The sequence below is a fragment of the Malaclemys terrapin genome, chromosome 3, assembly GCF_027887155.1.
Source record: "Malaclemys terrapin pileata isolate rMalTer1 chromosome 3, rMalTer1.hap1, whole genome shotgun sequence".
Taxonomy (NCBI): domain Eukaryota; kingdom Metazoa; phylum Chordata; order Testudines; family Emydidae; genus Malaclemys; species Malaclemys terrapin.
In genome coordinates this window covers 106,022,765-106,034,889 of record NC_071507.1, presented here as the reverse complement: position 1 = coordinate 106,034,889, position 12,125 = coordinate 106,022,765, and the positions used below count along the sequence as shown (strand labels likewise).

Below are 12,125 nucleotides of genomic sequence, written 5' to 3'. Positions count from 1 at the left end.
TTGTGGCTAGGAAGCTGAAAGTCCACTTCTTACTGACTATAGCTAGTCAAGCAGTTTATTAAACCAGCTGGAGCATTAAGTGAGTTTTTTCTGTCCCGGAAAAATGTGGATGCTGAAATTAGACACAGCATGTGGGAAAAATGAATGAGTTTGTAATACATTGTTTACCAAGGCAGAAGCACAGTAACTCTACGCTTCAAGTCACTTTAATACAAGAAGGCTTTCTTAATATTCAGCCTAAATTTTCCATGTAGTTTTGTCCCATTACTGCTAGCTCTACCGCATGTATCACATTTTGAACTATTATTTTTAGAAGCTCTTAAATAAGGAACGTATCAACATTGTATTCTTAGATTCTTTATTTTTAAGAACATATGTTTGTATGTCACAAAAGATAGCTTTAGAACAAGCTAACATTACTATGGTTCAGGCATATACAACTGGTACAGTTCAATAGTACATAAACAACTCTAAAACAAATGTACTGTAGACCAGGGAACTTAAGTTACCAAAAATAAACAATATTAAAATTTATATAGGGCAGTAAGTAAAAACAATTGCTTTTAGGTTCTGCACATTAAAAGAAAAAATGTAAGCTTTACATAATTGAAATTCTGAAGTTCTACTACAGATTATTATGGTATATAACAAAGAAGAATAAACTTGAAAGATTGTCACATTTTGGTTTTGTTCCAGTGATGCACAATCACATGAAATCTTACATAAGTTTTGTGTAAAATTACCATCTGGTTACTTTATCTACAACAGATTTTAAGATTTAAAAAAAGCTTCCATGTAAAATCATTTAAAACTAAAGTAATGTAAAAGGGTGTTTACAGACTTCTTAGGGATTGTCGGAGTAAATGCAGTCAAGAGCTGCAGTGTTTTTAACATTGGTAAACAAATACTGGATTAAAGTGCAACACTCTCTCTGACAGCAAACCTGCTCTGTGCTGCAGAAAATCTCTAAATCTCTGCAAAGAAGTAGAAACTGATTTAGCCAGCATCAAGCATGTTTCTCTCGAAAGTCACTGATGGCCTTCCAGAGCGTACATAACATCCCTCCTCTGTAAAAGAAAAACCATAAAGATGCTTAGCTTAAAAAAACTGGTCTCCACTTCCATAGTATCCTGATTCAGATATGCTTCAATTCAAGCCATTCTGTAGTGGTAGTAATACATTCATTGCACTCATTAAACATGGTAAAAACCACACAGAAATCAAATGTGAAATACTAAAACACAAAAAATTAAAACAAATGTGAATAGCATTTTTGGTTATAATATAAACTAAAAACTTCGCTAAAGCTCACAGAAGTCAATAAAAAGACTCCCATGGACTTCAATGGACTTTAAATAAGACCATAAGCATTGCCTCCAAATATGTATTTCAACTGAATTGAATGGGAGTTTTGGCTGAATTAGTAACTGGAGCCAATATACTTAAAAGTTAACACCCAAAAATTATTCGTAAGTGGCAGCTTTAATTTAAATCCACTTGTATGATCCAGAATAGTCAAGGATTGAGTCTGATCACACACCAGCAGTAAACTGGTGAATCTCTGTTGATGTCAGTGGAATTACTCCTTATTGACATTGGAATAAAGGCATGACTGTCCTCCCATTGAAATCAATGATCAAATTAATGTAGGATTAATCACTAAATGATGAGAATCAGGCCCTCATTGTTGCAAGTAGATTAAGCTAATTTGAACATACCTAGTAAATGTCATATACTATCCTTATTAATATAATGAAACACTAGAGTACTATCTGTCCATGTTTTAATATCTAGCTAAGATGATTGAGGGCAAGGGAGGCCTGGTATAACTGTTTGCATTGCTTCTAGTCAAATCCAATTTCTACAGGCAAACTTGGTATGATTATGTAACAGTTTAGTGGCAGTTGCATAATTTTCAGACGGATTCTGTGGTTTATTGTTATCAAAATGTTAAATTATCTGTGTCTAAAATTGTTTATATAAAGCAAAACTCCAAAGGGACCTCTCTCCAAGCAAGTCTTTTGCTTTAGCTAACTTGAAGAATAAATTCTTTCAAATAACAAAAACATTTTTAAATGTTTAATCAGTACATATTCAGAGTGTCTCTCTGTGTGTAGAAACCCTGAAAACTAGATTTTGTAGTGTTCATTTCACATAGGTAAATTTCACACCTTAAGAATGCCATTCACAATTTTCTGTTTCTACAGTTTCAATACACAGAATACCTCTATATTTCAGCTTTGTGAGATTAAATAGAATGTGAAGTGTTACCTTAGTCTCAGGCATTTCAGATCATCTCGTGTAACGTAGCAGAGAATATCCATTAATGTGTAGTCTTCTGCCAAAAACTTGGGGGGAGGGAAAAAAATCCTAATTGAAAGTTAGGCTACTTTTGTCAGATATATCCATTTATTCTAAGATTTATATATAATATAGAGACATGAGCCTGCATTCCTTGTGTATCCAAAACTCCCTTAAATCAAATTCTGAGTGCAGAAGAAATACAAGACTGGTTCAAAATATGGTAACTGTGTTGCCAATAAAGAGTTTGATGCTATTGTTTTGTTTATATGTAGCTTTTGTCTAGCTTGTATTTTGTAAATACAATGAAAATACAACATCCTGTATAAAGATGAGGTATGTTTGAATGTCATAGAGTATATATGTTTGAATTGGTCCTAATTCTGTACTTCAGATACATCTTATTTTGTTAATAGGCAATTCTATATAGCTGAGTACCTCAGACTTTAATTAATTCTAAACACTCCTGGAGATAGGGGAGTTGGGAGGTAGGTTGGTATAAATATCCCATTTCACCAATGGGGAAAGAAACACACAGAGAAGTTAAGGCCTTTGTTTTCAAAAGTGACCTCTACACTTCAGGTGCTTCAATTTTTGTGCGATTAACCTTAACACACCATGGGCCTGCTCCTCAAAAGGTGCTAATCAGCCACAAGTCTTAACTGAAGTCAGCTCAAGTTCTAGAATGCTCAAAATCTCTAAGGCTCTGTCTTCACTACAAAACAGGTGTATATGTTTTCGTATCAAAATAGCTAGTTCAGTGTAAAATCCTAGTGGAGACAAGGCACAGCTAATTTTTATCTTGTTGTATCTAGTCAAAGTCAACCCCCATTCCTCCTGAAGTTTACAAGCAGGCTTTACTACAATCAACAAGAGTTGCTGGAAAAGGTGCAAAGATGCTTAGGAATTAGGAAGCCAATCAAAAGGTTAACTGGAAAACGTGTTTTATTGTATCGAGCTAGCTCAGGGGTGGGTAAACTATGGCCCGTGAGCCGGATCTGGCCTGCCAGCGGTTTTAAGATGGCCCTCAAGCTCCTGCTGGGGAGCGGGCTTTGGGGCTTGCCCCGCTCCGACGCTCCTGCCTTGTCTCCACTAGGGCCAGGGGCTGCTCCACGCAGCTCCCAGAAGCAGTGGCATGGCCCCACTCCAGCTCCTACGTATAGGGGCAGCCAGGGGGCTCCGCTCTGCATGCTGCCCCCACCCCAAGCGCTGCCCCCGCAGCTCCCATTGGCCGGGAGCTGCGGCCAATGGGAGCTGCACAGGTGGCGCCTGCGGATTGGGCAGCGTGCAGAGCCGCCTGGCTGCCGCTCCGTGCAAGAGCCAGAGTGGGGACATGGCCGCTGCTTCCGGGAGCTGCCTAAGGTAAGCACCGCCTGGAGCCTGCACCCCTGAGCCTCTCTCTGTGCCCCTACCCCCTGCCCCAGCCCTGATCCCCCTCCCTCCCTCTGAACCCCTCAGTCGCAGCCCGGAGCACGCTCCTGCACCCCAAACTCCTCATCCCCAGCCCCACCCCAGAGCCCTCACACACACCCCCGCACCCTACTCCCCGGCCCGGAGCCCCCTCCTGCATCCTGAACTCTTCATTTCTGACCCCACCCTGGAGCCTGCACCCCCAACCAGAACCCACACCCCAACCCCAATTTTCTGAGCATTCATGGCTCACCATACAATTTCTATTCCCAGATGTGGCCCTCGGGCCAAAAAGTTTGTCCATCCCTAGCTACATGAATTAAAAGCAAGAATAGACTTTTTATGATGGTCTTTCTATTCTTCACCCTTCCCTTGTCCCTCCACCCCCAATCTCATCTCCTTCAAAAGGTGTACAAATCATTCCAAGGTTTTTGCTGGTATAGAAATAATTCCAAGGTTTTTCTGTTTTTTTCCCCATTAAGTCCTAGAAAATTGCACTGCTACTGTATCACAAACATACCTAAGAAAATATCTTTCCTACCCTATTTATAGTATCTTCATCAGCTCCATGAACTCTCAGCCAGTTTATGAGATCAGAGTCTTCAACCCCTCTGCCAGAAGGATTAAGGTGACAGACAGACAGTCCAGGGATATCTAGATCAAATATTTAGAAAAAAAGTTAGGTCTTTTCAAAGTGTCCTCTTCACAATTTTAAATAGAGAAACACGATCTTCAGTGACCTTTCCTACTCTTTCCACAAAAATGGGACATGCAAGTGCCTCTACAACGAAGGATAAGAGAGATCAAATCCTTCAGTATTTACTCAGGTAATATTCCCTAATGCGCTTAAATGTAGTACTGTTTCAAAAGAGCACTACATTAAAGCACACTAGGGAACCTCTAATGCCAGGGTCTACACAGACCAATTAGTGAACAATGCATTAGTGCATTTTTGGAAATCACTTCCCCATAGTCCATACTATTGCTATGTGTAGTCAAGCCCTTAGATGCGTGCAACCATTTCTGGTGTCTCTTGGATAAATATGGATTTTTTTTTTTTTTAAATTGGGGGTGTTTTATCAGTGTTTATTAGTTAAAACTAAAAATCAGAAGCCCAAGGTATAAGGCATTCTTATGCCAATACATCTGCATCTATACTTGGGTTGTAAGAACTATCCTGGTAGAATTTAAATTGGTAAAGTGGTACAATCTGTGTGTGTAGACAAGGCCTTAGACAAGACTTATACTGCCCTCAATGTGATTTTACTTGAGTAAGGCTTCAGGACCAGGAGCTGTACTATTTTTATAATCCCTGTTTCGCCAGGGTTTTCACTCTGCTATAGAAAGGCATTCCATGCTAAAATATACAAGGGCCTCCACCCCTACTACAAATAAGATTTCTATTGTTTGATTACTTTTTAAAGCTTTTGCAGTAGTCTCTCTCTCTCTCTAAATTATGGCTCTTTTCCCTTAAAAATGAGATATGATCCTCTAAGGCCCTCACAAGCTCTCAAACCTGGGAGGGAGGGGGAGCAGCAGCGCGCGAATCAGCTGTTTCGCGGACCGCGGCTGCTCGGGATCTCCCGCTCCCTCCCAGGTTTGAGAGCCTGGGAGGGAGGGCGAGCAGCAGCGTGCGAATCAGCTGTTTCACGCGCCGTGGTGCGCGAGCGGCGGCGAGCTAGGGCGGCTGGGGCACATTTTTAGGGGCGGCATTCTGGCGCTGGCCATGCCGCCCCTAAAAATGTACCGCCCCAAGCACCAGCTTGTTTTGCTGGTGCCTAGAGCTGGCCCTGGCTGCAGTCAAGAAACAAAAGGTGAAATCCTGGCTTCATGGAAGCCAATGGCAAAATTCTAACTGATTTCAACGTGACCAGGATTTCACTCACACTTACTAGATAAATTAGGCGCAATGCTATTCTAGAACTCCGGCCCTTCGGCTCCAAAAACACCCAGCTTCTTCAGCTACAGCATGATGAGAGTTATACAACACTTGCTTTTACTCTGGATATAGAAACAAATGAAGTAACTTATTTCCACAGCATACTTGCTTGCTTCTGCACAGTCCTGGCTAGGAGAAACATGGTTAAAGACCTTTACTGATGCTGGGCCAATGAAATAAAAAAGTTTGGCTGCCACAGCCTTCTTTTGTAGTTGCTGTGTGGAACAGTTTCTTTTGAAATCTCTACTCACTTACCTACTTGCTGTGATCTAAGCTTCAGGTTTTTGATCTCTTGATCCTTTTCTTCTATAGCTTGATGCAAAAGGGCGTGAAATTCTCTCTCCTTCTGCACTAACTCTTCTAGTAGCCTGCAAAGGGGGGGGGGGGGAGCATGGATTTTTAAAATTTAATTTTATGTTTTCAACCCTAATACACATGTAAAAATATAAACATCCAGTGTTCTAGTTCTAAAGTCGGGGACTTTCAACAAAACTAGTTTGAGGCATTCATAGCAAATAGGAGCTGCACAGAAACTTTCAATGAAGCTTCAGCAACTCAGCATTCCTACTTAACTGAGTCTGATTCTTAAAGAGAAAAATTAAACAAAGCAATTGGGTAATGTGTTCAGCTATGGATGGAGTGTCATTGAGGCCAAAACCATTAATGGACATAGCGCTAAGTTGTGACTTTAAGACATTATGCTTCATAAGGCGCAGGGCAGCTATACCTACCCCAGCAGGAGCTCCTGAAAGCGCTGCATTAAAGGTAGATGCAGCTGGAGTGTGGCCACAGCTATACTTCTTGAAAGGGTGTAGCACACATTCCCTTCCAATGGGAGCAGTCCCTCCCTGCCCTCTTTGTAGAGTACAACATTGCTGTAGATTTTAGCCTAGATCAGTCCTTGCACTCAAAGTCCAGAGACGGGCTTTGTGCCCAGCCCTCAGTAGGCTTAAGGGGTTGGTGGTCACCTCCCTGCATTTTCTCCTAAATCTTAATCCTTTAGGATAAGATCTGTTTATTTTAGAGAGGATTGACTAAGTGGTGTCATGATGAATCATGTAAAATTAATATCTACAGAAGGTCAATTAATGCTTCTATTTAACCTCTCTCGTAATACAAACGCAAAGGGACACTCAAAGGAAGTTAAAGGCAACAAAGTTAAAACTGATAGTTATTTCCTTCTAACGCCAGGCACAATTAATCTGTGAAACTCATTGGGGCAATATATTGTTACAGCAAAGAGCTTAGTAACATTTTAAAAATAAGACATCTGAACACAACACAGTTACAATAGATAGGATGCAAAGGATATAAATTATACTTTAGAGCATAAACCTACTCCACTAACACCCTGAGGTTAGGAAGAAACTTTCCCCAAACTTCCCCTTGGAAATGTTAGAGTATAATTGTCTATTATAGGGGTTTTACATCTTCCTCCAAAGCATTTGGTGCAGGCCCGTCAGATACATGATAGTGGATTAGATGGACCATTGTTTTGTTCCTAACAGTACATATAGTTTATTCCTTACCCATTCATCTGGGTTGAAAAATGTATCCACAGTCATCTAAATAGTTTACTGCTTTTTGCCTTGCAAATGACCGCCATATGCTGCTTATGCTAACAAAGCTTAAAGAAATATAATTATTTAAGGGAAGTTTTCCACATAACTTATGGAAGGTGGTATTTTTATATCTAATTATCATGACAAAGTTTTTGGTTTTGCATGTGAGAGCAGCATGTTGCTCACACCTTACTTTTTTAAAACAAAAAACAAAGAAACTAACAGTATATCTTTCATACATTCTTAGAGTGAAAGGAATGAAACTTTATTCTGAATAGTAACATGTTAGGATGCCACTCCCAATCAGAAACTTAAGCTAGTCACACGTTACTGCCCAACTAGTTTCTTTTTAATTCCTTTGCTTAATGGAGATTGCGGAGGTTTTTGTACGAGGACTTCTGAAGTATATTGTCATTGTATTATATATGGCAATCAGAATATGTCTTAACTATCTATTTATGTCAAGATGAATATATTACATTGTAATATGAGAACTCACAAACTACATTTACTCTAACAAGAAAATGCAGTGCACTTTAATGCTAACAGGTGATGCTGAGTTACTAAAAAGCTTCTCTTGTCTAAAGACCTCAAATCAAGCCAAATCACACTGAGTTTTCTAATGTGCTTGGAAATGAAGTGTCATTGCCAAACATTTGTAATTTAATCATCAGTATAAAGGATTATAAAGAATATTTCAGCACTACAAGATTTGTCCTATCAAGATACAGTGTATATACACATTTTAATATGTACAGACATATTTTTCAATTAGTTCCGAAATCTGTTTTTTCAGGCCTGTTTTTTTCATAAGGCCTTACTGTTCTTCACCTTCAACTATCTGAGAGAACAAATTGTTTTTTTTTTTTTTTAAAACAATTCAGCGTCCTAGGGATCAATCCTGCTGTAGTGAATTCTGCATACAAAACAAGACAAATGACAAGACTGGGCCCCGTTTAATTGTGCAGTGCCCCTGTTCAGCAGCTTGGATTTGTTCCCTGGGAATAACTATAAAAAGGAATAATGAGTTCTGCTTTTATGGAAATGAAATGTGTCATTTAACCATGAAGCATGAAAGGCAGGAAGAGCAGAACCTTGGCAACAAGTTTAATAGTCAGTTAAAAACAGAGCACGCCTGAAAGCAAGATTTACACTCATTTTTGTCAGCAGTGTACTGAAGTGAATAAGCCTGAGATAAATGATATGGATTTTTCCAAGCTCAGAATTACAAATTACTGTTTATCATCAAGTAAATGAGAAATGCACTGTATTATGGATTATCACAGCTGTCAGATTTGGAGAAACTATTTAAGAGTGAAAGAAAAAGCATCAATCATAATAAATACACTTGGATCCCTAGAAGTCTAGACTTACCTATTTGTCTCTAATTTTAGCCTCCCTAGTTGAACATTCAGCGATCTATGAGCAGCCTGGGAATCGTGGGACATTGTAGAACTGAGTGTGCTCACACCTGAGGTAGCTATAGCATCTTCTATGACAATGCAAGGCCGTTGAATATTTTGATTCTGAGGCTGTTCATCATGATCTTCTTCAACTTCTATGTCATCCTGATCTGCTGTATCACTTTCAGATGCAAGACTAAAGTGTGGCCTCAGTTCTATTAGAAATAATGTTCATTATTAATCACAATAATAAAGTCATATTTAAATAATTATAGCTCATCCTAGAGTTTTGATTAAACCATGCCTGAAAAGTTTGCAGCAAAAGGTTGTAATTGTGTTTCCAAAGGGTTTAAAAACAGCTTGAAAATGCCGCAATGGCTTAGTACATTTTGAACATTATTTGGCTTCTGATGATCATTTACAATCTCCAAGCAGTAACAATCTGTACTTACTAATAGGATTCCAGATTTCGCTAGTATTTTTGTCATAAACCATGCAGAAATCCCAGAATTCACTGTGTGTGCCACATAAAGCAAACAAGGTGCAATACCTGCTCAAAGTTTGCAACATAACATGCTTGCATTCCTCTCACACAAGGCCTCATTCAAAACACACTGAAGTCAATGAGAGTCTCTCTGTTAACTTCAATAGTCTTTGGATCAGACCCTTAAAACTAAAAAACTCCTCTAAACAGATTATGTAATGGATTTTAATGTGAATAAAACACAATTCTGTAGGCAAGTGATTTGGCTAAAGTGTTGGCTTCAAAGATATGTCTCAAATCTTTTTTCTTTATTTTGCTTTTCAGATTTACAGTGGAGTATTTGTTTTAAAGCCAATGGACTTGGTTAAATACAGGACAGAATAAAAGTCAGATGTTAATTTTAAGTATTCTGATATATTCTGTTTTCCTTTTCTTCCTCTGTCAACATCACTCTAGCTTCTAATCTTTGTTTTATATTTATTCTTGTTTTTGCTCCGATTTTCAATGGCTCCCTGGGGTATTCATTCCGAAGGTCATCACTATTTGTCTGAAGCATATGTTGCTACTTTTTTCCCTTCTCTTTTATACTGTTTATGTTTTGAAACAGAGCAATAGCTGTTTGAGATTTATTTTTAATGACCACTATCGCACACTGTATTTTAGGTTAAAGCAACAGTACCTTTTAATACCACTACCACCACTTTGGATTTACATTATATCCATCATGCAATGGATGCAGTCTTCTAAATGCTCACTGCAGCTGCACACGAGATTGAAGGCTTTAGGGATTTTTCTAAAATAATCCCCAAATCTCTTTCCTGGTCACTAAACTGGAGCACTTTCTGTACAGCAAACATTTCCCTTCTTTATTCGTTCTCCACAGCTTATAATTTTTCATATATCTGGCCTGAACTGCATTTTTCAAACTTAAATTACCATAAATTCTATACCTGGGGGCAGAGTTCCCATTCTTCCAAATTTAGCAAGACCATTACCCCCTAATGATAGATAATACTAAAAAAGTGGAGTAGCACTGTTCATTTTCACTTGTCAGAAGTCAGTTCTGACTATTGTATAAAGAGGGAATGTACTCTGCCTCCTCTTCCTTCCTTTACACTAACTACTAATTCTTATCAGTTATGTAAAACATGTACTCCATTAGGTCTGTGGTATTCTTCTACAGTGTATTAACAAAGTAACGTCAATTTGCAAATTCCATCAAGTTAGTGATACACATCCTTCCTTTCCTTCTTCAACTGAGACTAGTTACCTAGATATTCTCCCATTTGATTCTTAATTTTTTCAGGCATTCCCCCTAATTGCTGGCAATCTCAGAAGCAGATTTCCCCACCTTCCCAAGGGGAGTTTGCCCAGGATCCCCTCCATTGTCTGGCTCTTCACTTCCAGACATTGCAGTATGCTCTTTCACCACGGAGCTAAGGTAGATTTTGACATTCTAAGGCCTGGTCTACACTGCGCACATGGAGGGGGAGGGAAGGGGATTGATCTAAGTTACGCAACTTCAGCTACGTGAATAATGTAGCTGAAGTTGATGTACTTAGATCTACTTACCAGGGTGTCTTCACTGTGGTAAGTCGACGGCTGACACTCTCCCGTCAACTCCGCCTGCACCTCTCGCCCTAGTGGAGTACTGGAGTCGATGGGAGAGTGCGCAGCGGTCGATTTATCGCGTCTAGACTAGACGCGATAGATCGACCCCCTCTGGATCGATTGCTGCCCGTCGATCCAGGGAGTAATGTAGACAAGCCCTAAGCTTCCAAAGGCAATGAAACTATACTTGCCACAAATTGAGGAAAGCAGACTAATCCTCCACCAATAATCCAAATTGATTTTTTTTTTAAACTGTGAACATGTTTGGATTCCTGTTAAACTATTATGCTACACTAAAGGACAACAATTTATTAGTCTTGTAAACAAGATCTAATAACTCCTCCTCTTTGAATAGCTCCCAGTATGTAGTTTTTGGTTACAAATAAAGAATAAGCAGTAATAAAAACTCCTGTGGAATTTTAAGCACTCTAGTAAAACTAAAATCAGACATACAATGTAACTTGGAAGTATCAAATAAACAATTTATTGATAAATTATTAGAAATTAGATTTTAACTGGCAAATGTTGATAAATATCCATTTCACCAACACACACAAAATGATGAGAAAATATTTCTATAGATAATAATTGAAATGTACAGATAGGCAAAGTAAGAAAAATGTTGCTTGAGAATTTAAGTTAAGAATATTTACTTTTTATATTTTGACACATGACATTGATGATTTGTTTTAACAGCTTAACTTTTAAAATCTCAATGTCTCCTGCCATTAAATAATTATTGTCTGACCTCTGATTGTCTGCCCCCCCATAATTTCCAAAAACCTGAAAATGTAAAAAAAAAAAAAAGCTTAAAAATAAACATTGATATTTCTGTCAAAAATAATTTTAAAAAATCAAATTCTTCACAGCCTGCTTATCATTTACACTGAAGATAGCTATGCAAAACAGGAAGGACCTTAAATGCTTAGGACTTTAGGATGGGAGTTTTCAAAAGCACTGAGTGGTGGCCTGACTCTTCTCGCATTGAAGTGAATTGGAATTGACTTCAGTGGGAGCAGAATTTAGGGCAACACAGAGCGCTTTTTGAAACCCCCACCATTAATACCAAGAAAAATGCACCCATGCATGGCAGTTAAGCTTGCAAAAAACATTGCAAAGAAACATTCACACTTCTCTAGTCACTTTGTCATTACTCCAGAAAATATGTTTCTCCCCAAAACCATATTTGTGATGTGTGAAATTTACCCCTGTAAAAATGGCCCCCACACAGGGCCGGCTCCAGCGTTTTTGCCGCCCTAAGTGGCAAGAAAAAAAAAAAAAAAAAAAAAAAAGCCGCGATCGGCGGCACTACCACCGCCGCTTCATTCTTCAGCGGCAATTCGGTGGCAGGTCCTTCCCTCCGAGATGGACTGAGGGACTTGCCGCCGAAGAGCCGGACGTGCTGCCCCTTTCCG

At 39.0% G+C, this 12,125-nt stretch overlaps 1 protein-coding gene across 1 annotated transcript in view; it reads right to left on the bottom strand.

The window, feature by feature from the left end:
* Positions 1-341: 341 nt before the first annotated feature.
* Positions 342-12,125, bottom strand: part of MAP3K5 (mitogen-activated protein kinase kinase kinase 5) — a 161,209-nt gene continuing 149,425 nt past the window's right edge. The window contains exons 26-30 of the mRNA XM_054023794.1: positions 8,587-8,830; positions 5,906-6,018; positions 4,253-4,365; positions 2,272-2,348; positions 342-1,067 (exon numbers count right to left, since the gene is read on the bottom strand). Coding sequence (XP_053879769.1) covers positions 1,007-1,067; positions 2,272-2,348; positions 4,253-4,365; positions 5,906-6,018; positions 8,587-8,830 — 608 coding nt within the window. The 3' untranslated portion in view covers positions 342-1,006. The remainder of the gene's footprint in view (positions 1,068-2,271; positions 2,349-4,252; positions 4,366-5,905; positions 6,019-8,586; positions 8,831-12,125) is intronic.